The following is a 27,256-nucleotide window of genomic DNA, read 5'->3' on the forward strand; positions in this document are numbered from 1 at the left end:
ATATGAGGTAAACATGATCAATTTGGAAACACCAGGTTTCCTAAATTAGACCCATCGCTGCAAACCACAAATGCAAAATTGTAATATTTCATTTTGATTCAATGCTATTATTGGGATAAAGAAACGAAAAACCATGACATTAAAAGTGTGTGAATGGATACTATGGATACGATCTACACAAAATACTCTGTAATGTCAAAGTGGAAGAAAAGTGAAACGGCATCCTTTCAGTCTCTCTCTCTACAGAACCTGAACCACCGTCTGCTCCAGAGCACCTCATGAATTGACTTGGTAACTCCAGTTATCCTGATTTTCATAATTCCACTTTGACATTATGGGGTATTGTGTGTAGGCCAGTGACACAAATATCTACATTTCATCCAATTTAAATGCAGGCTGTAACACATTTGTTTGGGCCAAAGTAAAGGGGTGTGAATACTTCCTGAAGGCTGTATATCTTCCCCCATCAGGACACCTCCATTTTATGCTGTCATCCACACATTATCACCATGACAACAATTGCGGCAAAAAAATGGTGTAATTATTACAATTACATGAACAAACATACTGCCACCATCGTTTCCTCCATAGACAGGGATATGAAAGCCATGGCCATTTCATTCCCTGCAAGGCTCCATCTCTCACCCTCTCCGGAGTCCCATCCACCATCGTTTCCTCCATAGACAGGGATATGAAAGCCATGGCCATTTCATTCCCTGCAAGGCTCCATCTCTCACCCTCTCCGGAGTCCCATCCACCATCGTTTCCTCCATAGACAGGGATATGAAAGCCATGGCCATTTCATTCCCTGCAAGGCTCCATCTCTCACCCTCTCCGGAGTCCCATCCACCATCGTTTCCTCCATAGACAGGGATATGAAAGCCATGGCCATTTCATTCCCTGCAAGGCTGCATCTCTCACCCTCTCCGGAGTCCCATCCACCAGTCTCGCGCTACACATCATTATATCATGGCCATGGGCGTCTGGCGAGGCAGAGGCAACATGTTGACGCTGGTCCGGCCTCGTGGGAACTGGGCTACTGGCAATAGACAATAGGCTAGCAGGAATAGAGCAGCCTCGTGGGATTTTGAGAGATGTTAAGCCCAGTCCTGGGACCCAGTGGACCAATTTATTTGACATGTGTCATCCCAAATGGCACCCTATTACCTCCATAGTGCAGTACATTTGAAAATATAGTGCAGGCCCTGGTTAAAAGTAGTGCACTAGTTGGGTAATAGGGTCACATCTGGGATACAACTTTGTATTAGAGCAATAAGGTGTACAGGTAATTGCCAAAATAAAGGAAACACTTGAGTAAATGAGAGATACATGTATATAGACACCAGGTGTGGTTGCTGAGTTAATTAAGCAATTCACATCCCATCATGCTTAGGGTCATGTATAAAAATGCCCAGTTGACAATTATTTTGGCTACTATGGCTAGAAGAAGATATCTCAGTGACTTTGAAAGAGGGGTCTCAAATGAGCATAGAGGGTTTAAAGAGATTGTGTGTGTGTGTGTGTGTGTGTGTGTGTGTGTGTCAGTCACCAGATCTCAACCCAATTAAACACTTGTGGGAGATTCTGGAGCGGCTCCTGAGACAGCGTTTTCCACCACTATCAAATTATAGAACTCCGAATTATGGAATCTTTGTGGAAGAATGAAAAAAACTGAAATAATGTTGTATTGTCACATACCCCTGGATAGGTGAAGTGAAATGTGTTTTTTTACCTTTATTTAACTAGGCAAGTCAGTTAAAGACAAATTCCTATTTTCAATGACAGCCTACAAACAGTGGGTTAACTGCCTTGTTCAGGGGCAGAAAAATACAGATTTTTACCTTGACAGCTCTGGGATTCAATCTTGCAACCTTTTTGTAGGCTACATTAACACAGTGTACTGCAGTGCTGTAGGCTACATTAACACAGTGGACTGCAGTGCTGTAGGCTACATTAACACTGTGTACTGCAGTGCTGTAGGCTACATTAACACAGTGTACTGCAGTGCTGTAGGCTACATTAACACAGTGTACTGCAGTGCTGTAGGCTACATTAACACAGTGTACTGCAGTGCTGTAGGCTACATTAACACAGTGTACTGCAGTGCTGTAGGCTACATTAACACAGTGTACTGCAGTGCTGTAGGCTACATTAACACAGTGTACTGCAGTGCTGTAGGCTACATTAACACAGTGTACTGCAGTGCTGTAGGCTACATTAACACAGTGTACTGCAGTGCTGTAGGCTACATTAACACAGTGGACTGCAGTGCTGTAGGCTACATTAACACAGTGTACTGCAGTGCTGTAGGCTACATTAACACAGTGTACTGCAGTGCTGTAGGCTACATTAACACAGTCCACTGCAGTGCTGTAGGCTACATTAACACAGTGTACTGCAGTGCTGTAGGCTACATTAACACAGTGTACTGCAGTGCTGTAGGCTACATTAACACAGTGTACTGCAGTGCTGTAGGCTACATTAACACAGTGTACTGCAGTGCTGTAGGCTACATTAACACAGTGTACTGCAGTGCTGTAGGCTACATTAACACAGTGGACTGCAGTGCTGTAGGCTACATTAACACAGTGTACTGCAGTGCTGTAGGCTACATTAACACAGTGTACTGCAGTGCTGTAGGCTACATTAACACAGTCCACTGCAGTGCTGTAGGCTACATTAACACAGTGTACTGCAGTGCTGTAGGCTACATTAACACAGTGTACTGCAGTGCTGTAGGCTACATTAACACAGTGTACTGCAGTGCTGTAGGCTACATTAACACAGTGTACTGCAGTGCTGTAGGCTACATTAACACAGTCCACTGCAGTGCTGTAGGCTACATTAACACAGTGTACTGCAGTGCTGTAGGCTACATTAACACAGTGTACTGCAGTGCTGTAGGCTACATTAACACAGTGTACTGCAGTGCTATAGGCTACATTAACACAGTGTACTGCAGTGCTGTAGGCTACATTAACACAGTCCACTGCAGTGCTGTAGGCTGCATTAACACTGTGTACTGCAGTGCTGTAGGCTTCATTAACACAGTGTTTTGACCCATATTAACTAGGCTACAGTCAAATCTATTCTGTTGGTTCAGATTGATTTTAGGCCGTCTCTGATTTCTGAATAATAAAAAGATGTGTGTATGTGTCTGTATTCGTATGTGTGTGTGTGTGTGTGTGTGTGTGTGTGTGTGTGTGTGTGTGTGTGTGTGTGTGTGTGTGTGTCTGTGTGTGTGTGTGTGTGTGTGTCTGTGTGTGTGTGTGTGTGTGTGTGTGTGTATTTCTTCTCCTATATGTCTCCTCCTGTAGGACCATCGGTTCAGTGACGAGATAGACAAGCTGACCGGCTATAAGACCCAGTCCATCCTGTGTATGACCATCTGTAACAGTGATGGAGAGGTCATCGGGGTTGTGCAGGCCATCAACAAGAACCCAATCGGAACACCTTTTACGGAGGACGACGAGAAGGTCAGTCCACAGCACACCTGAGTTCAGAATAATACTAGAAATCATTTCAAATCCTTTGGCTGGGCTCGATTGAGCTTGTCTGGCTTCATGGACCAATAGAAGAGTGGTAAAACTGAAGTTCCTGTACAATGAGAATTCATTATTGTCATTGACATCATCACCACTATCTCCACCAATGGGAGATCAGTGTTTCTGTCTCAGAACCAACCTGGTAGATTATTATTTCACATACAGGAATATCCAATAAGAACTAACCCCAATACAGATGTTAGAGCTATAGGGCTTTCACTACTAACCCCAATACAGATGTTGCAGCTATAGGGCTTTCACTACTAACCCCAATACAGATGTTGCAGCTATAGGGCTTTCACTACTAACCCCAATACAGATGTTAGAGCTATAGGGCTTTCACTACAACCCCAATACAGATGTTAGAGCTATAGGGCTTTCACTACTAACCCCAATACAGATGTTGCAGCTATAGGGCTTTCACTACTAACCCCAATACAGATGTTAGAGCTATAGGGCTTTCACTACTAACCCCAATACAGATGTTAGAGCTATAGGGCTTTCACTACTAACCCCAATACAGATGTTGCAGCTATAGGGCTTTCACTACTAACCCCAATACAGATGTTAGAGCTATAAGGCTTTCACCTCTAATCCCAATACAGATGTTAGAGCTATAGGGCTTTCACTACTAACCCCAATACAGATTATGCAGCTATAGGGCTTTCACTACTAACCCCAATACAGATGTTAGAGCTATAGGGCTTTCACTACTAACCCCAATACAGATGTTAGAGCTATAGGGCTTTCACTACTAACCCCAATACAGATGTTGCAGCTATAGGGCTTTCACTACTAACCCCAATACAGATTATGCAGCTGTAGGGCTTTCACTACTAACCCCAATACAGATGTTACAGCTGTAGGGCTTTCACTACTAACCCCAATACAGATGTTAGAGCTATAGGGCTTTCACTACAACCCCAATACAGATGTTAGAGCTATAGGGCTTTCACTACTAACCCCAATACAGATGTTGCAGCTATAGGGCTTTCACTACTAACCCCAATACAGATGTTAGAGCTATAGGGCTTTCACTACTAACCCCAATACAGATGTTAGAGCTATAGGGCTTTCACTACTAACCCCAATACAGATGTTGCAGCTATAGGGCTTTCACTACTAACCCCAATACAGATTATGCAGCTGTAGGGCTTTCACTACTAACCCCAATACAGATGTTACAGCTGTAGGGCTTTCACTACTAACCCCAATACAGATGTTAGAGCTATAGGGCTTTCACTACAACCCCAATACAGATGTTAGAGCTATAGGGCTTTCACTACTAACCCCAATACAGATGTTGCAGCTATAGGGCTTTCACTACTAACCCCAATACAGATGTTAGAGCTATAGGGCTTTCACTACTAACCCCAATACAGATGTTAGAGCTATAGGGCTTTCACTACTAACCCCAATACAGATGTTGCAGCTATAGGGCTTTCACTACTAACCCCAATACAGATGTTAGAGCTATAAGGCTTTCACCTCTAATCCCAATACAGATGTTAGAGCTATAGGGCTTTCACTACTAACCCCAATACAGATTATGCAGCTATAGGGCTTTCACTACTAACCCCAATACAGATGTTAGAGCTATAGGGCTTTCACTACTAACCCCAATACAGATGTTAGAGCTATAGGGCTTTCACTACTAACCCCAATACAGATGTTGCAGCTATAGGGCTTTCACTACTAACCCCAATACAGATTATGCAGCTGTAGGGCTTTCACTACTAACCCCAATACAGATGTTACAGCTGTAGGGCTTTCACTACTAACCCCAATACAGATGTTAGAGCTATAGGGCTTTCACTACTAACCCCAATACAGATGTTGCAGCTATAGGGCTTTCACTACTAACCCCAATACAGATGTTAGAGCTATAGGGCTTTCACTACTAACCCCAATACAGATGTTAGAGCTATAGGGCTTTCACTACTAACCCCAAAACAAATGTTGCAGCTATAGGGCTTTCACTACTAACCCCAATACAGATGTTAGAGCTATAGGGCTTTCACTACTAACCCCAATACAGATGTTGCAGCTATAGGGCTTTCACTACTAACCCCAATACAGATGTTAGAGCTATAGGGCTTTCACTACTAACCCCAATACAGATGTTAGAGCTATAGGGCTTTCACTACTAACCCCAATACAGATGTTGCAGCTATAGGGCTTTCACTACTAACCCCAATACAGATGTTAGAGCTATAGGGCTTTCACTACTAACCCCAATACAGATGTTAGAGCTATAGTGCTTTCACTACTAACCCCAATACAGATGTTGCAGCTATAGGGCTTTCACTACTAACCCCAATACAGATGTTAGAGCTATAGGGCTTTCACTACTAACCCCAATACAGATGTTGCAGCTATAGGGCTTTCACTACTAACCCCAATACAGATGTTAGAGCTATAGGGCTTTCACTACTAACCCCAATACAGATGTTAGAGCTATAGGGCTTTCACTACTAACCCCAATACAGATGTTAGAGCTATAGGGCTTTCACTACTAACCCCAATACAGATGTTGCAGCTATAGGGCTTTCACTACTAACCCCAATACAGATGTTAGAGCTATAGGGCTTTCACTACTAACCCCAATACAGATGTTAGAGCTATAGGGCTTTCACTACTAACCCCAATACAGATGTTGCAGCTATAGGGCTTTCACTACTAACCCCAATACAGATGTTAGAGCTATAGGGCTTTCACTACTAACCCCAATACAGATGTTAGAGCTATAGGGCTTTCACTAACGTACATATTTTTTCACACATTGGTCCTGTTCAACCATTTCCTGTGAAATAGTTTTTTCTCTCTTAGTGGCCAGTTGATTTTTGTTTTGATGTCCTGAATGGAACCCTATTCCCTACATGGTGCACTACTTCAGACCAGGACTCTATGGGCCCTACGTTGGGAATGGTGTGAGTAAGGAACAGTGAGCCATTTGGGATTAGCCGTGGAGTTCTCCTTAATGTCCACCAGGTGGCAGGATTTAGTTAAACAAGACCGTCAACTCTTTTTCAACACTTTATGCATTAGATCTTCAAAAGAGCCACAGACTCAGACTCATTTATATGAAGACGTGCAATTCTTGGCAACCCCTTGTTAAAATAATTTTCACAGATGCATGCTATCTGGGATGCATGCTATCTGGGATGCATGCTATCTGTGATGCATGATATCTGTGATGCATGCTATCTGTGATGCATGCTATCTGTGATGCATGCTATCTGGGATGCATGCTATCTGGGATGCATGCTATCTGTGATGCATGCTATCTGTGATGCATGCTATTTGCTAATCTAGGTTTGAAAAAACTAGGTTTGAACCTAGTCTTTGAGAGAAATGGCAGCACATATCAAAGAGTTGGGTTGAGATGTATGTTCAGTGTGTGTTGGAGAATAGGTCTAGGCAGTAACCCCACAGGCTGCTTAACAGAAAACCAATTAAAAAAGACTCAATCTTATGTAAGTGACTGCTTGTTGTCTAGCACATTCAGAATACCTACTTAATACCTGAGTAATTCATTTACTAAATCAATAGTCCATTAAGAGGAAAGCAGCCAGGTGTGTTAATAGACGTTGAAGAAAAGAAGACCGTTATTAATGGTAAACTAGCCACCAACACACACACATGCACACGCGTATACACAGATACTCCTGACGGCCCAAAAAAGTTTGTTATGTCCCACTGATGGATTTTGTGACTTGGCTGTTTAGAAGGAACACAGTAAAGTTGAGATCAGACCATTGAATTATAGATGTTGTTTTTTCTGTTTATCATTTAGCCTCAGAACTATAACTATTTCTGTCTTCTCCTCTGCTTTCCCCCCCCATCAGGTGCTGCAGATGTATCTACCGTTCTGCGGAATATCCATCTCCAATGCCAAGTTGTTTTCAGAGTCTCGGAAGGAGTACGAGAGGAGCAGAGTAAGTTGGCTCACACACTCTTCGAAACAAGGGTTCCAAAAGGGTTCTTTGGCTGCCCCCATAGGATAACCCTTTTGGTTCCGGGTAGAACCCTTTTGGGTTCCATGTAGAACTCTCTGTGGAAAGGGTTCTACATGGAAGCCAAAAGGATTATTCAAAGGGTTTTCCTATGGGGACAGCCAAAGAACCCTTTTAGGTTCTACATAGCACCTTTTTTTTTCTAAGAGTGCATCGCCTGTCTGTCTCTCACATAGCCTGTCTGTCTCGCACATAGCCTGTCTGTCTCTCACATAGCCTGTCTGTCTCGCACATAGCCTGTCTGTCTCACATAGCCTGTCTGTCTCTCTCACATAGCCTGTCTGTCTCTCACATAGCCTGTCTGTCTCTCACATAGCCTGTCTGTCTCTCACATAGCCTGTCTGTCTCTCACATAGCCTGTCTCTCTCACATAGCCTGTCTGTCTCTCTCACATAGCCTGTCTGTCTCTCACATAGCCTGTCTGTCTCTCACACAGCCTGTCTGTCTCTCACACAGCCTGTCTGTCTCTCACATAGCCTGTCTCTATCACATAGCCTGTCTGTCTCTCAATTTATGTTGAATTAGACTTCCAACCATAAACAAGATGATTAGTCCTGATTATGTAAGCCATTTAGATGTCTATTCCATTTAAAGGGACAAACAGTTTACATTGAATCTACTGTTCACAACAAAAAATGGGAAAACATGTCTTACAACAATCACAAGCTAAACTTTATACCCTCTGAGGAGTTGTACACTACACCGTTCTCCAGACTCTCTCTCTCTCCATTTCTTAGACAAGTAGAGAGAGTGGTCAGTGTTGTTGTTGTGCTCCTCCAGGCTCTGCTAGAGGTGGTGAATGACCTGTTTGAGGAACAGACAGACCTGGAGAAGATAGTGAGGAAGATCATGCAGAGAGCTGTGACCCTGCTGCAGTGTGAACGCTGCTCTGTGTTGCTGCTGGAGGATATACACTCACCTGTGAGACTGACCTCTCCTCTCTTCTCCTCCGCTTCCTTCTTCCTGGCTCCTCTCCTCCTCCTTCTCTCATTTCTCTCCTCTCCTCTGCTATGAATGTGTCATACACAATAAACTCACCTGTGAGACCTCAGCTCTTCTCTCCTCCTTTATTTTCTTAATTTCTCTTTCCTTCTGTTTTCCCTCTCCAATTCTCCCCTCTCCAATTCTCCCGTCACCGATTCTCCCCTCTCCAATTCTCCCCTCTCCAATTCTCCCGTCACCGATTCTCCCCTCTCCAATTCTCCCCTCTCCAATACTTCGCTCTCCAATTCTCCCCTCTCCAATTCTCCCCTCTCCAATTCTCCCCTCTCCAATTCTCCCCTCTCCAATTCTCCCCTCTCCAATTCCCCCCTCTCCAATTCTCCCCTCTCCAATACTTCGCTCTCCAATTCTCCCCTCTCCAATTCTCCCCTCTCCAATTCTCCCCTCTCCAATTCTCCCCTCTCCAATTCTCCCCTCTCCAATTCCCCCCTCTCCAATTCTCCCCTCTCCAATTCTCCCCTCTCCAATTCTCCCCTCTCCAATTCTCCCCTCTCCAATTCTCCCCTCTCCAATTCCCCCCTCTCCAATTCTCCCCTCTCCAATACTTCGCTCTCCAATTCTCCCCTCTCCAATTCTCCCCTCTCCAATACTTCGCTCTCCAATTCTCCCCTCTCCAATTCTCCCCTCTCCAATTCTCCCCTCTCCAATTCTCCCCTCTCCAATTCTCCCCTCTCCAATTCCCCCCTCTCCAATTCTCCCCTCTCCAATACTTCGCTCTCCAATTCTCCCCTCTCCAATTCTCCCCTCTCCAATTCTCCCCTCTCCAATTCTCCCCTCTCCAATTCTCCCCTCTCCAATTCTCCCCTCTCCAATTCTTCCCTCTTCAATTGTGTGTATTTTCTGCAGGTGGTAAAGTTCTCAAAGACCTTTGAGCTCATGTCTCCCCTGTGCAACATGGACCGTGACATCAGGTGAAGTCTCCGCTGCTTAGGAGAAGATATTTTAATAGTTACACATAATAATTAACAGGAAGTACTGACATCCTCCTGTATCCCCAATTTATGTATTTGGCATTTCTTGAGAGTGTGTGTCTCTTTGACAAAGTCAGCATGGAGAAGCTGTCCTGCTCTGATTGGCTGATCAATAACAGCATTGCTGAGCTGGTGGCGTCCACAGGACTGCCTGTCAACATCAGCGACGTCTGTCAGGACCCCCGCTTTGATGCTGAGGTGGGGCACCAATCACTCACAATCAACACACGCACGCACGGACACACACACACACACACACACACACACACATTTGGACACACAAACACGCAGGCACGCACGTACAGATGTAGGATCTTAATTTGAGCCAGTTTGCTACAGCAGGAAAATAATCCTGCAGAAACAGGAAATGTGAATATTATGTGGATTATGATTCATGCAAATGTTTTGTAGGGGGTTGATACAGTTTTTGATCCTGACAATCCTGACATTTCAAAGTGGAAATTACAAACTTTGAAAGCTTTTTTAAAACCTTGAATACACTGCAGGTTTGCATTTCCTTCTGTGCAGGAACATTCTCAGCAACAAGAGAGTGATTAAATTAAGATCCTACATCTGTATGCGCGCACGCACACACACACACACACACACACACACACACACACACACACACACACACACACACACACACACACACACACAGATGCGTGGGCTTGCACACACAGTAACATTCCACTCCGTGCTCCCCAGGCAGATCAAGCCTCAGGATTCCACATCAGATCAGTACTGTGCGTCCCCATCTGGAATCGGACTCATCAGATAATAGGTGGGTTCACCAGTCTGTTCAGCCATCCACTGTCACTTGAAAACCACTCTGTCTTTTTACCTTTCTGCTATTCCACCTGTTCAATAATTACAAATATTGATGTATTTTCTGTACTGTTTTAAGGGGTTGCCCAGATTCTAAATCGCCTGGACAGGAGGACGTTCAATGATGCAGATCAAAGACTGTTTGAGGCGAGCTCCCTCTCCACTGAGGTTCTATCTATATATCTATAATGAGACAGTGGGTTGAGCAGGTTATATCTATCTATATGTATGATGAGACAGTGGGTTGAGAAGGTTCTATCTATCTATATCTATGTATGTATGATGAAACAGTGGATTGAGCAGGTTCTATCTATCTATATCTACAGTGAGGGAAAAAAGTGATCCCCTGCTGATTTTGTATGTTTGCCCACTGACAAAGAAATGATCAGTCTATAATTTTAATGGTGGGTTTATTTGAACAGTGAGACAGAATAACAACAAAAAAATCCAGAAAAGCGCATGTCAAAAATGTTTGTAAAATAAGTATTTGACCCTCTGCAAAACATGACTTAGTACTTGGTGGCAAAACCCTTGTTGGCAATCACAGAGGTCAGACGTTTCTTGTAGTTGGCCAAGAGGTTTGCACACATCTCAGGAGGGATTTTGACCCACTCCTCTTTGCAGATCTTCTCCAAGTCATTAAGGTTTCGAGGCTGACGTTTGGCAATTTGAACCTTCAGCTCCCTCCACAGATTTTCAATGGGATTAAGATCTGGAGACTGGCTAGGCCACTACAGGACCTTAATGTGCTTCTTATTGAGCCACTCCTTTGTTGCCTTTGGCCGTGTGTTTTGGGTCATTGTCATGCTGGAATACCCATCCACGACCCATTTTCAATGCCCTGGCTGAGGGAAGGAGGTTCTCACCCAAGATTTGACGGTACATGGCCCCGTTCATCATCCCTTGGATGCGGTGAAGTTGTAGCAGAAAAACACCCCCAAAGCATAATGTTTCCACCTCCATGTTTGACAGTGGGGATGGTGTTCTTGGGGTCATAGGCAGCATGCCTCCTCCTCCAAACTTGGCGAGTTGAGTTGATGCCAAAGAGCTCCATTTTGGTCTCATCTCAACACTTTCAGCCAGTTGTCCTCTGAATCATTCAGATGTTCATTGGCAAACTTCAGACGGGCATGTATATGTGCTTTCTTGAGCAGGGGGACCTTGCGGGCGCTGCAGGATTTCAGTCATTCACGGCGTAGTCTATTACCAATTGTTTTCTTGGTGACTATGGTCCCAGCTGCCTTGAGATCATTGACAAGATCCTCCCGTGTAGTTCTGGGCTGATTCCTCACCATTCTCATGATCATTGCAACTCCACGAGGTGAGATCTTGCATGGAGCCCCAGGCCGAGGGAGATTGACAGTTCTTTTGTGTTTCTTCCATTTGCGAATAATCGCACCAACTGTTGTCACCTTCTCACCAAGCTGCTTGGCGATGGTCTTGTAGCCCATTCCAGCCTTGTCTAGGTCTACAATCTTGTCCCTGACATCCTTGGAGAGCTCTTTGGTCTTGACCATGGTGGAGAGTTTGGAATCTGATTGATTGATTGCTTCTGTGGACAGGTGTCTGTCATACAGGTAACAAACTGAGATTAGGAGCCCTCCCTTTAAGAGTGTGCTCCTAATCTCAGCTCGTTACTTGTATAAAAGACACCTGAGAGCCAGAAATCTTTCTGATTGAGAGGGGGTCAAATACTTATTTCCCTCATTAAAATGCATATCAATTTATAACATTTTTGACATGTTTTTTCTGGATTTTTTTGTTGTTATTCTGCCTCTCGCTGTTCAAATAAACCCACCATTAAAATGATAGACTGATCATGTCTTTGTCAGTGGGCAAACATACAAAATCAGCAGGGGATCAAATACTTTTTTCCCTCACTGTAGATATGTATGATGAGACAGTGGATTCAGCAGTCAGATGGAACAGAGTAAATAGACATTTCAATGTCATAGATTTAGCCGGTGGTAACTTGTGGAATAGACACGGGCTAGAATGCGGTTTCAATCAATCAGCATTCAGGATTAGACCCACCTGTTGTATAATATATATTATAAACTGGGTGGTTCGAGCCCTGAATGCTGATTGGCTGACAGCCATGCTATGACAAAATATTTATTTTTACTGCTCTAATTACATTGGCAACCAGTTTATAATAGCAATAAGGCGCCTCTGTGGTTTGTGATATATGGCCAATGTACCACGTCTAAGGGCTGTATCCAGGCCCTCCGCGTTGCGTCATGTTTAAGAACAGCCCTTAGCCGTGGTATATCAGCCATATACCACACCCCATCATGCCTTAGTGCTTCATTTGAAAGCTGTTTTATTGGTAGAAACGTTTTTCTACCCTGTCTCCATACAGGCCTTTGTGATATTCTGTGGGCTGGGGATCAACAACACCATGATGTACAATCAAGTGAAGAAGACCTGGGCCAAGCAGTCTGTGGCCCTGGATGTGAGCATTGATAGGATGCGTCCCAAATGGTCAAAGGTAGTGCACTATAAAGGGCTTAGGGTGCCATTTGGGACTGAGCCATGTACTCTTCTCCCTTCGCTCACTAGGCGTTTAGGATTTTTTTTTAAATATGCCTTTCGTGCACTAACACTCGCACTTGACTTTTCCCCCCCTACCAGCTCTGACTTTACTGATTGCTGTTTTACTGAGAAAACATGTACTTACTATGACTGAAACATGTGGTTGTCCCACCTAGCTATCTTAAGATGAATGCACTAACTGTAAGTCGCTCTGGATAAGAGTGTCTGGTAAATGACTGAAATGTGAATGTAAAATGAACATGTTAGCTAGCCAGTCTAGTTGCTGGGCTTTGGGCTCGTCCGTCCGTCCGTCCGTCCGACTGACTGACTGACTGGTTCTCAGAATGCTTTATGAAACAACGGAGGTAATGTGGTTGAAACATATCAGACTTGATGAGTGGCGATATACTACTATATTATATATACTATATACTTGTAATTTATATATACTATATACTAGTATATTATATATACATGATATACTAGTATATTATATTTACTATATACTAGTATATTATATATACTATATACTAATATATTGCATTATATATACTATATATTGGTATATTAAATTATATACACCATATATTAATATATTATATTATATATACTATATACTAGTATATTGATATTATATATATACTAGTATATTTTTAATCCTGACACTTTTTGCAGTGGGCAATCTTTTTTTGACAGCATCCCCTCTTTGGAAACAGTGAAAATACCTGAAATATTTATGGTGGGAGAGAAGAACCCTGCTGAATATTAATGTGTCGGATCGGCTCAGGCAGTAGAGGATGATACTGTAAAAATGCAGTCATGAGTAGTGTGAAGAAGACAATATTGCGTCTATGTATGCATCCCAAATGGCACCCTATTCCCTATATAGTGCACTACTTTGCGCCAGATCCCATATCATCACCTGCAGGGGGCCAGAGAGGTTCATGAGAGAAGAGAGAGAAAGAGAGAAAGAGAGAGAGAGAGAGAGAGAGAGAGAGAGAGAGAGAGAGAGAGAGAGAGAGAGAGCGAGAGCGAGAGTGAGAGATATAATGAGGGAGAGAGAAAGAGAGAAAGAGAGCGATAGAGTGAGAGAGAGAGAGGGATATAAAGAGGGAGAGAGAGTCCATGATGATGTTTTCTCCTCCCTCAGATGCTGTCCTACCACGCCACATGCTCCAAGGTAGAGGTGGACAGACTCAAGGTATGTCTGAGAATTACATTACATGTAGAAGAAATAGAAAATCAAACAAACAAACTAAATCTACAAGATAACAATCAAAACAGTAGAAGTCACCTGGTTACTTTCCCAGGGGTGTATTCACTAGGAACCAAACAGAAGAAAATGGAATGAAACAGGGAGGAATCTACCTGAATTTGTCCAATAGAAACGTCCATTTTCATTGCAAAATGTTTTGTTACGTCAGACTAACGAGTACACCCCAGGACTATCATGAAGAGGGACTGGTGAGGTGTGGAGGTGGATGTGGGGTCAGAGGACCTATCATAAAGAGGGACTGGTGAGGTGTGGAGGTGGATGTGGGGTCAGAGGACCTATCATGAAGAGGGACTGGTGAGGTGTGGAGGTGGATGTGGGGTCAGAGGACCTATCATAAAGAGGGACTGGTGAGGTGTGGAGGTGGATGTGGGGTCAGAGGACCTATCATAAAGAGGGACTGGTGAGGTGTGGAGGTGGATGTGGGGTCAGAGGACCTATCATAAAGAGGGACTGGTGAGGTGTGGAGGTGGATGTGGGGGTTGGAGGACCTATCATAAAGAGAGACTGGAGGGACTGGTGAGGGTGGAGGTGGGGGTCAGAGGACCTATCATAAAGAGGGACTGGAGGGACTGGTGAGGGTGGAGGTGGGTTCAGAGGACCTATCATAAAGAGGGACTGGAGGGACTGGTGAGGGGGGAGGAGGAGGTGGGGGTCAGAGGACCTATCATAAAGAGGGACTGGAGGGACTGGTGAGGGTGGAGGTGGGGGTCAGAGGACCTATCATAAAGAGGGACTGGAGGGACTGGTGAGGGTGGAGGTGGGGGTGGGGGTCAGAGGACCTATCATAAAGAGGGACTGGAGGGACTGGTGAGGGTGGAGGTGGGGGTCAGAGGACCTATCATAAAGAGGGACTGGAGGGACTGGTGAGGGTGGAGGTGGGGGTGGGGGTCAGAGGACCTATCATAAAGAGGGACTGGAGTGACTGGTGGGGGGGGGGGGGGGGGTGGAGGTCGGGGTCGGAGGACCTGAGGCTTTGAGTTTGTTATTTCCTGTTCACCTACTAGGAGGCTCAATATTCACCTCCACATTCTACTCCCTCAGGCTGCTAAGATCCCTTTGAGCAGTGAGCTGGGCATCGAAGAGTTCCACTTCAACGATTTCTCATTGGACAACGACGCCATGATCACTGCCTCCCTCCGGATGTTTCTGGAACTTGGAGCCGTCCAGAAGTTTAAGATTGACTACGACGTGAGTGAGGTCAACAATGAGGAAGAATGGAGAGGCTTTCGTATTTCTCTCCAGCAACTTTTCCAAAATCAGATTTCCTGGTTATTCTGTCCTGATTCCAGGAATCTTCCAGCTGGGGTTTCTGTAAAACCTGGGAATTTTGGGAGTACCAGAATATTACAACCCTATTGGGAGTACCAGAATATTGCAACCCTATTGGGAGTACCAGAGTATTGCAACCCTATTGGGAGTACCAGAATATTACAACCCTATTGGGAGTACCAGAATATTGCAGCCCTATTGGGAGTACCAGAATATTGCAACCCTATTGGGAGTACCAGAATATCGCAACCCTATTGGGAGTACCAGAATATTGCAACCCTATTGGGAGTACCAGAATATTGCAACCCTATTGGTCTTGTTTTTGATGAACTCTCTTGGTGACATGTTACAGTAACACCTGATATGAGAACAACAGCAATGCAAACATGTATTCCTTATGACGGTTCCTCCTCCCTCTCAGGTCCTGTGTCGCTGGCTGTTGACGGTGAGGAAGAACTATCGCACGGTGGCATACCATAACTGGAGGCATGCCTTCAACGTGTGCCAGTGCATGTTCCTCATGATCACAGTGAGTCAACGCAACAAAATATACTCTATGTACACATTTAGAAAAGAGGGTTCCTCAAGGGTTCTTTGGTAAGGCGGATGGTTCTATGTGGAACCGAACCATAATGAGTCAAAGTACCCTTTGAGCCCTTAAATGGTTCTTTGCAGTTCAGAAAAGGGTTCTTTCATCTTTTGGTGATAATACAAATTTAAGGGCGGGGTTTGCGCAAAAATCTTTTTGTGCAGCCATGAGTGAGAGTGTCATTCCAGTTGATCTAATCTGTTGTGTTATTACATGTCAGATTTGAATATGGCCAGGACAGTGTCTTGTAAAAGACTCTGTGTAAGACCTTGTGTCAGTTGAGAACTGTTTGCTGAGTCAGACGATCTCAATCCTCTCCTCAGGGACCCCAGCCCTTCCACAGCTACCAGTTAACACAATAATGACAACTATGGAGTTTTAACAATATAATATGACTAACCAGAATAAAAACACAGTGTAATGTTCATTTGAAAGGTTATTTGTAGAACTTTTGAGATTGACAAAGATTCTTTGAAGAACCATTATCCATAAAGGTTCTATAAAGAACCATTAAAAAGCGTTCTCAATAGCAACGAAAAGGGTTCGTAAGCATAGCGGAACCTTTTTGGTGCTATTGTATATAGAACCATATTTGAATGGTTCTTTGTAGAACCTTAAGAAAGGGTTTTCTACAGCACTGTAAAAGTTCAATTTAAAACCCTTAGAGAATCTTCAAAAAAGGGTTCTACTGTGCCTTCATCAAGAATCCACACCCCTTGACTTTTTCCATATTTTGTTGTGTTACAGCCTGAATTAAAACATTTCTGCACTACTAATTAAAACATTAGTGCACTATATAGTGAATAGAGTGCCATTTGGGACACTAGTAATGTCTTAGATAGTTTCGGTACTTCCGTTACCTCTGTGTCCGCAGACGGCTGGTTTCCAGGATGTTCTGTCAGATGCAGAGACCCTGGCATTGATGGTGGGTTGTCTCTGCCATGACTTAGACCACCGTGGCACCAACAACGCCTTCCAGGCCAAGTGAGTCACCTCGGCTGAGCACCGAAGAGAAATAAGGAAAATTAAGGAAAACAAAGAAAAATGAGGACGATATTAGTCTGATCAGTCAGTCAGTCTGCACGTCCGTCCGTCCGTCCGTCCGACCTGCCTGTCAGTCCATCTTCCCTGTTAATCAATCAATCAGTTGAATGTCCCTCCTCTGCTGCTTCCTACAGGACTGGCTCTGCTCTGGCCCTGCTCTACGGGACATCAGCTACTCTGGAGCACCATCACTTCAACCATGCAGTCATGATCCTACAGAGTGAGGTGACCTTGGCTACCATCACCTTTACTTTTTTTACTTTTTAAAAATGTTATTTATTCCACCTTTATTTAACCAGGTAGACTAGTTGAGAACACCTTTATTTAACCAGGTAGACTAGTTGAGAACACCTTTATTTAACCAGGTAGACTAGTTGAGAACAAGTTCTCATTTGCAACTGCGACCTGGCCAAGATAAAGCATAGCAATTCGACACATACAACAACACAGAGTTACACATGGAATAAACAGAACATAGTCAATAATACAGTAGAACAAAAGAAAACAAAAAGTCTATATACAGTGAGTGCAAATGAGGTAAATTAAGGAAATATATAGTGGTGGTGAAGTCATTACAATATATCAATTAAACACTGGAATGGTAGATGTGCAGAAGATGAATGTGCAGGTAGAGATACTGGGGTGCAAAGGAGCTAAATAAATAAATACCAGTATGGGGGTGAGGTAGGTAGATAGATGGGCTCTTTACAGAAATGCTAAGTACAGGTGCAGTGATCTGTAAAATGCTCTGACAGCTGGTGCTTAAAGCTAGTGAGGGAGATGTGAGTCTCCAGCTTCAGAAATGTTTGCAATTCGATCCAGTCGTGGGTAGCAGAGAACTGGAAGGAAAGACGACCAAAGGAGGAATTGGCTTTGGAGGTGACCAGTGAGATATACCTGCTGGAGCGTGTGCTATGAGTGGGTGCTGCTATGGTGACCAGTGAGCTGAGATAAGGCGGGGCTTTACCTAGCAGAGACTTGTAGATAACCTGTAGCCAGTGGGTTTGGCGACGAGTATGAAGCGAGGGCCAACCAACGAGAGCGTACAGGTCGCAATGGTGGGTAGTGTATGGGGCTTTGGTGACAAAACAGATGGCACTGTGATAGACTACATCCAGTTTGTTGAGTAGAGTGTTGGAGGCTATTTTATAGATGACATCGCCAAAGTCGAGGATCGGTAGGATGGTCAGTTTTACGACGGTATGTTTGGCAGCATGAGTGAAGGATGCTTTGTTGCGATATAGGAATCCGATTCTAGATTTAATTTTGGATTGGAGATGCTTAATGTGAGTCTGGAAGGAGAGTTTACAGTCTAACCAGACACCCAGGTATTTGTAGTTGTCCACGTATTCTAAGTCATAGTCGTCCAGAGTAGTGATGCTGGACGGGCGAGCAGGTGTGGGCAGCGATCGATTGAAAAGCATGCATTGAGTTTTACTTGCGTTTAAGAGCAGTTGGAGGCCATGGAAGGAGAGTTGTATGGCATTGAAGCTCGTTTGGAGGTTAGTTAACACAGTGTCCAAGGAGGGGCCAGAAGTATACAGAATGGTGTCGTCTGCATAGAGGTAGATCAGAGAATCACCAGCAGCAAGAGCAACATCATTGATGTATACAGAAAAGAGAGTCGGCCCGAGAATTGAACCCTGTGGTACACCCATAGAGACTGTCAGAGGTCCAGACAACAGGCCCTCAGATTTGACACACTGAACTCTATCAGAGAAGTAGTTGGTAAACCAGGCGAGGCAGTCATTAGAGAAACCAAGGCTTAAGAGCTTCCATTTATTCCTCCACCTTGAAATTCCCCCTTCCATGTATTACCTGAAAATATATATTTTTCAACAGGGTCATAAAATCTTAATATATATTTTGCTCATGTCTTCCATCAGGGTCATAATATCTTTGCCAACCTGTGTTCCAAAGAGTACAGTAGTATGATGCAGCTACTGAAACAGGCCATCCTCTCCACTGACCTCACCCTGCACTTCCAGTAAGACTTACAACTTCCAAATACAGTTGTAGAAGAGAAACTTGATAACACAAACAGACCGGCACTCAGGCCACCTCCCGTCTGCTTTGCTATTGAACCTCCCTCCTTTTCCTTGTATCTGTTTTGTGACTCTGTCTGTGCTCCTAAACAGGAGGAGGAGCCAGTTCTTTGACCGTGTTCTCTCTGGAGAGTTCAGCTGGACAGACGAGGCTCACAGAGAACTTCTCAGGTCCTTCCATCTTTCTTACTTGTCTATTGAACCATGATCAACAATCTCCTTATGTGGAGACTTGGTTTGGTTCTAAACAACCTCTGACCTCTGTCATCACCAGGTCTATGCTAATGACAGCATGTGACTTGGGTGCAGTGACCCGCCCCTGGGAGATCTCCAAACAGGTGAAATGTTACAAAACTTCTTCCTGTGTCACAAATGACACCCTAATCCATGTATAATGTACTAGTTTTGACTAGGGTCCATAGGATCATCATTGACATCATTGACATAACTTTGAAATCCCCCTGCAGGTTGCGGAGTTGGTGACCAGTGAGTTTTTCGAGCAAGGTGACAGGGAGAGGTCTGAGCTCAAGTTAACTCCAGCGGTAAGCAGAATACAGTACTACTGTAACACCTCCTTTCAAACTACACTTCCCTTCAAACTACACTTCCCTTCAAACTACACTTCCTGTTAAACTACACTTCCTGTTAAACTACACTTCCTGTTAAACTACACTTCCCTTCAAACTACACTTCCTGTTTAACTACACTTCCTGTTAAACTACACTTGCTGTTAAACTACACTTCCCTTCAAACTACACTTCCTGTTAAACTACACTTCCTGTTAAACTACACTTGCTGTTAAACTACACTTCATTGTACAACTTCGCTTCCAACTACCCCGCCCTTCAAAATAAACTTCTCTTCAATGTCAGATCATCAACTTTGATATTAACTCTCCATCCACTATGACCTTGATTCCCTTGAGTCCAAACTCCATTAATGCACCTTTAGTCTGCACAGCATTTAGGAAGTCGACTTTTATCTTTCCTTCTGCTGAGCTTCAGTATCTTTCTAACGCCCTCTGGGTTCCCAAACATGAGCCTTGATGTAGTTAGCCTTGATGTAGGGAGTTCTTTCTTTAGATATTCAACTGTTGGGATGGAATTACTAAAGTTAGCCTTGATGTAGGGAGTTCTTTCTTTAGATATTCAACTGTTGGAATGAAATGACTAAAGTTAGTTAAGTGATTAGGAGTGCCAGGATGATACTGTAACCCCCCCGTCCCCCCCGTCTCTCTCCTCAGGCCATCTTTGACCGTAATCGTAAAGACGAGCTGCCTGCCCTGCAGCTGGAGTGGATAGATGGGATCTGTAAGCCCCTCTACCAGGTAACGGACTCACCTGTTCTAAACCCAACTAGTCTGTTTGTTACTGACACACCAAGTTCAAGGGGAAATCCTACGCAATAAAATCTATGTCCAGTACTTTCATTTAGTCCAGACCTGTATGTTTTCACAGTATGATGTCTTCTGAAATGTCTTTATTTCCTCCCTTTTCTCAGTCATCCTGCATGAAATGAGTCGATGTCTGTCTGCGATACTGCCCCTTCTAAGTCAGTCTCCCACACTGTCTCCCCTCTAGGCTCTGATGAAGCTAAACGGGAAGCTGAAGCCTATGGTTGATGGGATAGCAGCCAACCGCATGAAGTGGAAGGAGCTGGGCTCGTCCTATCAGCAGCACACACACAGAACTGCAGAGACCAATCAGAGTTCTGGCTCTGAGTCAGGACCCAACCCAGAGACCAATAAAAATCCAGACTCCAGTCAGAACTCGCAACTAGAGTTTGGGTCAAATTCAGTATTTGATCAGACATCAGTTCTTACTACAGAGTCTAGTGGTCATCCAGAGTTTGGGTCAAATTCAGTACTTGATCAGACATCAGTTCTCACTACAGAGTCTAGTGGTCATCCAGAGTTTGGGTCAAATTCAGTATTTGATCAGACATCAGTTCTTACTACAGAGTCTAGTGGTCATCCAGAGTTTAGGTCAAATTCAGTACTTGATCAGACTTCAGTTCTCACTACAGAGTCTAGTGGTCATCTGGGGTCAGATGGAAGTATAGGGTCTGGTCAGCTGTCTCAGGGGCAGGGGGCTGAGGTTTGAAGAGAGAGGGAAAGGGAGAGTGAATGAGGGAGGAGAGAGGGAGGGGGGATTAGGAGAGAGGGAGGGGGAATTAGGAGAAATGGGAGGGGAGAGAGAAGAAGGGAGAAGAGAGGGAGGGGGAATTAGGAGAAATGGGAGGGGAGAGAGAAGGAGGGAGAAGAGAGGGAGGGGGAATTAGGAGATATGGAGGGGAGAGAAGGAGGGAGGAGAGGGGGAGGGGGAATTAGGAGAAATGGGAGGGGGAGAGAGAAGGAGGGAGGAGAGAGGGAGGAGGAATTAGGAGATAGGGAGGGGAGAGAAGGAGGGAGGAGAGAGGGAGGGGGAATTAGGAGCTAGGGAGGGGGAGAGAGGAGGAGGGAGGAGAGAGGGAGGGGGAATTAGGAGATAGGGAGGGGAGAGAGAAGGAGGGAGGAGAGAGGGAGGGGGAATTAGGAGATAGGGAGGGGAGAGAGAGGGAGGGAGGGGGAATTAGGAGCTAGGGAGGGGGAGAGAGAAGGAGGGAGGAGAGAGGGAGGGGGAATTAGGAGATAGGGAGGGGAGAGAGAAGGAGGGGAGGCTGTGTGGTACTGTAGTGTCTGTACCTCAACCTGATCTAGTTGGGGTATTAAAAAGGTCTGTTTTTTACACTTTGTTTCCACCTTGTAGGACACGTCAGTGGACTACGTGTTGATCTTTATGACATTGTAATGACAAGAACATTGAGTGTGAAACATCCATTCATGTTAGATTCCTGCTCACACCTTCGTTGCACTGCTCTTGTGAAATGTAGTAATGCTGCCCACGTGATAAACCTCCTGTTTGTTAAAGCTTGTGCATCCATGGACCGGCTTTGAAACCAAAGATGTCCAGTAACCAATGTGTTATGCCTTCATGTACAAGAAATCACTGTGATCTCTCTCTTTCCCTCTCTGTATCTACCCCCCCGCCCTCTCTCTCTGTATCTACCCCCCGTCTTCTCTCTCTGTATCTACCCCCCGTCCTCTCTCTCTGTATCTCTCTCTGTATCTACCCCCTTCCTCTCTCTCTGTATCTATCCCCTTCCTCTCTCTCTGTATCTACCCCCCTCGTCCTCTCTCTCTTTCCCTCTCTGTATCTACCCCCTTCCTCTCTCTCTGTATCTATCCCCTTCCTCTCTCTCTGTATCTATCCCCTTCCTCTCTCTCTGTATCTACCCCCCTCGTCCTCTCTCTCTTTCCCTCTCTGTATCTACCCCCTTCCTCTCTCTCTGTATCTATCCCCGTCCTCTCTCTCTGTATCTACCCCCCCGTCCTCTCTCTCTTTCCCTCTCTGTATCTACCCCCTTCCTCTCTCTCTGTATCAAATCCCCTTCCTCTCTCTCTGTATCTACCCCCCTCGTCCTCTCTCTCTTTCCCTCTCTGTATCTACCCCCTTCCTCTCTCTCTGTATCTATCCCCGTCCTCTCTCTCTGTATCTATCCCCTTCCTCTCTCTCTGTATCTACCCCCTTCCTCTCTCTCTGTATCTATCCCCTTCCTCTCTCTCTGTATCTATCCCCGTCCTCTCTCTCTGTATCTACCCCCTTCCTCTCTCTCTGTATCTATCCCCGTCCTCTCTCTCTGTATCTACCCCCTTCCTCTCTCTCTGTATCTATCCCCGTCCTCTCTCTCTCTGTATCTATCCCCTTCCTCTCTCTCTGTATCTACCCCCTTCCTCTCTCTCTGTATCTATCCCCGTCCTCTCTCTCTGTATCTACCCCCTTCCTCTCTCTCTGTATCTATCCCCGTCCTCTCTCTCTGTATCTACCCCCTTCCTCTCTCTCTGTATCTATCCCCTTCCTCTCTCTCTGTATCTACCCCCTTCCTCTCTCTCTGTATCTATCCCCGTCCTCTCTCTCTGTATCTACCCCCTTCCTCTCTCTCTGTATCTATCCCCGTCCTCTCTCTCTGTATCTACCCCCTTCCTCTCTCTCTGTATCTATCCCCGTCCTCTCTCTCTGTATCTATCCCCTTCCTCTCTCTCTGTATCTACCCCCTTCCTCTCTCTCTGTATCTATCCCCGTCCTCTCTCTCTGTATCTATCCCCTTCCTCTCTCTCTGTATCTATCCCCTTCCTCTCTCTCTGTATCTACCCCCCCGTCCTCTCTCTCTTTCTCTCTCTGTATCTACCCCCTTCCTCTCTCTCTGTATCTATCCCCTTCCTCTCTCTCTGTATCTCTCTCTGTATCTACCCCCGTCCTCTCTCTCTGTATCTACCCCCCCGTCCTCTCTCTCTTTCCCTCTCTGTATCTACCCCCTTCCTCTCTCTCTGTATCTATCCCCTTCCTCTCTCTCTGTATCTACCCCCTCGTCCTCTCTCTCTTTCCCTCTCTGTATCTACCCCCTTCCTCTCTCTCTGTATCTATCCCCGTCCTCTCTCTCTGTATCTACCCCCCCCCGTCCTCTCTCTCTTTCCCTCTCTGTATCTACCCCCTTCCTCTCTCTCTGTATCTCTCTCTATCTACCCCCCCACCCTCTCTCTCTGTATCTACCCCCTTCCTCTCTCTCTGTATCTCTCTGTATCTCTCTCTGTATCTACCCCCCCGCCCTCTCTCTCTGTATCTACCCCCCCCTCCCTCTGTATATCTCTGTATCTCTCTCTGTATCTACCCCTGCCCTCTCTATTTCTGTCTCCCTCTATCTATCCTGTCGTTTTCCTTAATGAATGTAGACCGGAGCATGATCTTGTTCCTGAATGTTTATGTCGGCTACTTGAGTAGCTGACATGTCTATGTCTGTGTCACAAATGGCACCCTATACAGAGTATAGTGTGGGACTTTTGAGCTGGTCTAAACTAGTGCACTATATAGGGAACAGGGTATCATTTGTGACGTAGCCTATGACCAACCTTTTGGTTGCATGCGTTTATTGTACATGTTAGTGTACTCAGCCTGTGGCTGAACATTTGCTCTGTTCAATGTGTACATGCATGATATCAATACTGGATGTGTACACTATATGTGTATGCATTTATTTGTTGAAGTATGCTGAGGTTTCTACAGTCCAAATGTATCTGTAGAGTTGAAGTATGCTGAGGTTTCTACAATCCAAATGTATCTGTAGAGTTGAAGTATGCTGAGGGTTCTACAGTCCAAATGTATCTGTAGAGTTGAAGTATGCTGAGGATTCTACAGTCCAAATGTATCTGTAGAGTTGAAGTATGCTGAGGGTTCTACAGTCCAAATGTATCTGTAGAGTTGAAGTATGCTGAGGGTTCTACAGTCCAAATGTATCTGTAGAGTTTAAGTATGCTGAGGATTCTACAATCCAAATGTATCTGTAGAGTTGAAGTATGCTGAGGTTTCTACAGTCCAAATGTATCTGTAGAGTTGAAGTATGCTGAGGTTTCTACAATCCAAATGTATCTGTAGAGTTGAAGTATGCTGAGGTTTCTACAGTCCAAATGTATCTGTAGAGTTGAAGTATGCTGAGGTTTCTACAATCCAAATGTATCTGTAGAGTTGAAGTATGCTGAGGTTTCTACAGTCCAAATGTATCTGTAGAGTTGAAGTATGCTGAGGTTTCTACAGTCCAAATGTATCTGTAGAGTTGAGGTATGCTGAGGTTTCTACAATCCAAATGTATCTGTAGAGTTGAGGTATGCTGAGGTTTCTACAGTCCCAATTGGACAGCATGCTGATATGTTTTGACAAGGCGTTTCTGTTGTTGACACTGAATATTGTGTTGATCATTTCTTTTTGATGTTCCTGTAAACTGTCTTTACTCCACAGTACTTTGTCTTCACTGATGAGAGTAGGGAGATGTGTACTGGTGATGAGAGTAGGGAGATGTGTACTGGTGATGAGAGTAGGGAGATGTGTACTGGTGATGAGAGGAGGGAGATGTGTACTGGTGATGAGAGGAGGGAGATGTGTACTGGTGATGAGAGCAGGGAGATGTGTACTGGTGATGAGAGGAGGGAGATGTGTACTGGTGATGAGAGTAGGGAGATGTGTACTGGTGATGAGAGTAGGGAGATGTGTACTGGTGATGAGAGTAGGGAGATGTGTACTGGTGATGAGAGTAGGGAGATGTGTACTGGTGATGAGAGTAGGGAGATGTGTACTGGTGATGAGAGTAGGGAGATGTGTACTGGTGATGAGAGTAGGGAGATGTGTACTGGTGATGAGAGGAGGGAGATGTGTACTGGTGATGAGAGTAGGGAGATGTGTACTGGTGATGAGAGTAGGGCGATGTGTACTGGTGATGAGAGTAGGGAGATGTGTACTGGTGATGAGAGTATGGAGATGTGTACTGGTGATGAGAGTAGGGAGATGTGTACTGGTGATGAGAGTAGGGAGATGTGTACTGGTGATGAGAGTAGGGAGATGTGTACTGGTGATGAGAGGAGGGAGATGTGTACTGGTGATGAGAGTAGGGAGATGTGTACTGGTGATGAGAGGAGGGAGATGTGTACTGGTGATGAGAGTAGGGAGATGTGTACTGGTGATGAGAGTAGGGAGATGTGTACTGGTGATGAGAGCAGGGAGATGTGTACTGGTGATGAGAGTAGGGAGATGTGTACTGGTGATGAGAGTAGGGAGATGTGTACTGGTGATGAGAGTAGGGAGATGTGTACTGGTGATGAGAGTAGGGAGATGTGTACTGGTGATGAGAGTAGGGAGATGTGTACTGGTGATGAGAGTAGGGAGATGTGTACTGGTGATGAGAGGAGGGAGATGTGTACTGGTGATGAGAGGAGGGAGATGTGTACTGGTGATGAGAGGAGGGAGATGTGTACTGGTGATGAGAGTAGGGAGATGTGTACTGGTGATGAGAGGAGGGAGATGTGTACTGGTGGCGGTGCACTATTGAAAGTGGTACTATACGTACAGACTCAGTTTCCTATTTTAGACAGCCACTCCGTATCAGAATTCAAACGGCCAATATTTTCATATATTATAGTTAAATAAAGGATAAATAAATAAATATAAATATATATATATATATATTAGGCTCTATATGTATTGTATGGGGGATACACAATTAGCATTTTGCTCACCGTTTCTACATTCTACACTAAAACTTAAATGAAATATTGAGAGAAATTGTGCAATGGAAAGGTTCAATAGAATTTATGTCTGTCTTCCTCAGGTGGTTTTGTAAATAATTAAAAAGCACTGGCATGCACAAATATTATCTTTGTGCGGTTTGTGTTGAAAATTGTGAAGTATTTTATTTTGTTTTATGCTTTAGGGTTATTTAATGCTTTAGGGTTATTTAATGCTTTAGGGTTATTTAATGCTTTAGGGTTATTTAATGATTTAGGGTTATTTAATGCAGTAGGGTTATTTAATGCAGTAGGGTTATTTAATGCAGTAGGGTTATTTAATGCAGTAGGGTTATTTAGTGCTTTAGGGTTAGGGTTATTTAATGCAGTAGGGTTATTTAATGCTTTAGGGTTATTTAATGCAGTAGGGTTATTTAATGCAGTAGGGTTATTTAATGCTTTGGGGTTATTTAATGCAGTAGGGTCATTTAGTGCTTTAGGGTTAGGGTTATTTAATGCAGTAGGGTTATTTAATGCTTTAGGGTTAGGGACAGATTTGTTAATCCAGGGACAGATTTGTTAATCCAAACAGGTTAGATAAACTGGGACAGCTTAATCCTGACTCGTTAATCCAGACAGGTTAGATAAACTGGGACAGATTTGTTAATTCAGGGACAGATTTGTTAATCCAGACAGGTTAGATAAACTGGGACAGCTTAATCCTGACTCGTTAATCCAGACAGGTTAGATAAACTGGGACAGCTTAATCCTGACTCGTTAATCCAGACAGGTTAGATAAACTGGGACAGCTTAATCCTGACTCTTTAATCCAGACAGGTTAGATAAACTGGGACAGTTTAATCCTGACTCGTTAATCCAGACAGGTTAGATAAACTGGGACAGTTTAATCCTGACTTGTTTATTTCTTGGTCTGAAAAGAGAAAATCAGAACTGTTGTTACTAAGCCCTTACAGAGAAACCACATGATCAAAATCACGTCATTGGTATGACATATTAGAGGGGGGCGGAGCAAGCTTCAAACAGAAAGG

At 44.4% G+C, this 27,256-nt stretch overlaps 1 protein-coding gene across 1 annotated transcript in view; it reads left to right on the forward strand.

Moving 5' to 3' along the window:
- Positions 1 to 21,244, forward strand: part of LOC110520708 (dual 3',5'-cyclic-AMP and -GMP phosphodiesterase 11A) — a 22,125-nt gene extending 881 nt beyond the window's left edge. Inside the window, exons 1-20 of the mRNA XM_090187226.1 lie at positions 1 to 7; positions 3,318 to 3,476; positions 7,394 to 7,483; positions 8,342 to 8,482; positions 9,410 to 9,474; positions 9,612 to 9,732; positions 10,243 to 10,318; positions 10,442 to 10,509; positions 12,725 to 12,817; positions 14,048 to 14,098; positions 15,215 to 15,361; positions 15,864 to 15,971; positions 16,906 to 17,015; positions 17,210 to 17,300; positions 18,962 to 19,062; positions 19,214 to 19,291; positions 19,395 to 19,458; positions 19,588 to 19,662; positions 20,364 to 20,447; positions 20,701 to 21,244. The exon at positions 1 to 7 is cut by the window's left edge and continues 881 nt beyond it. Coding sequence (XP_090043352.1) covers positions 1 to 7; positions 3,318 to 3,476; positions 7,394 to 7,483; positions 8,342 to 8,482; positions 9,410 to 9,474; positions 9,612 to 9,732; positions 10,243 to 10,318; positions 10,442 to 10,509; positions 12,725 to 12,817; positions 14,048 to 14,098; positions 15,215 to 15,361; positions 15,864 to 15,971; positions 16,906 to 17,015; positions 17,210 to 17,300; positions 18,962 to 19,062; positions 19,214 to 19,291; positions 19,395 to 19,458; positions 19,588 to 19,662; positions 20,364 to 20,447; positions 20,701 to 21,222 — 2,251 coding nt within the window. The 3' untranslated portion in view covers positions 21,223 to 21,244. The remainder of the gene's footprint in view (positions 8 to 3,317; positions 3,477 to 7,393; positions 7,484 to 8,341; positions 8,483 to 9,409; positions 9,475 to 9,611; positions 9,733 to 10,242; positions 10,319 to 10,441; positions 10,510 to 12,724; positions 12,818 to 14,047; positions 14,099 to 15,214; positions 15,362 to 15,863; positions 15,972 to 16,905; positions 17,016 to 17,209; positions 17,301 to 18,961; positions 19,063 to 19,213; positions 19,292 to 19,394; positions 19,459 to 19,587; positions 19,663 to 20,363; positions 20,448 to 20,700) is intronic.
- Positions 21,245 to 27,256: the final 6,012 nt, after the last annotated feature.

Source organism: Oncorhynchus mykiss, chromosome 2 (assembly GCF_057628025.1).
Source record: "Oncorhynchus mykiss isolate SJ-2025 chromosome 2, ASM5762802v1, whole genome shotgun sequence".
In the NCBI taxonomy this organism is placed as follows: domain Eukaryota; kingdom Metazoa; phylum Chordata; class Actinopteri; order Salmoniformes; family Salmonidae; genus Oncorhynchus; species Oncorhynchus mykiss.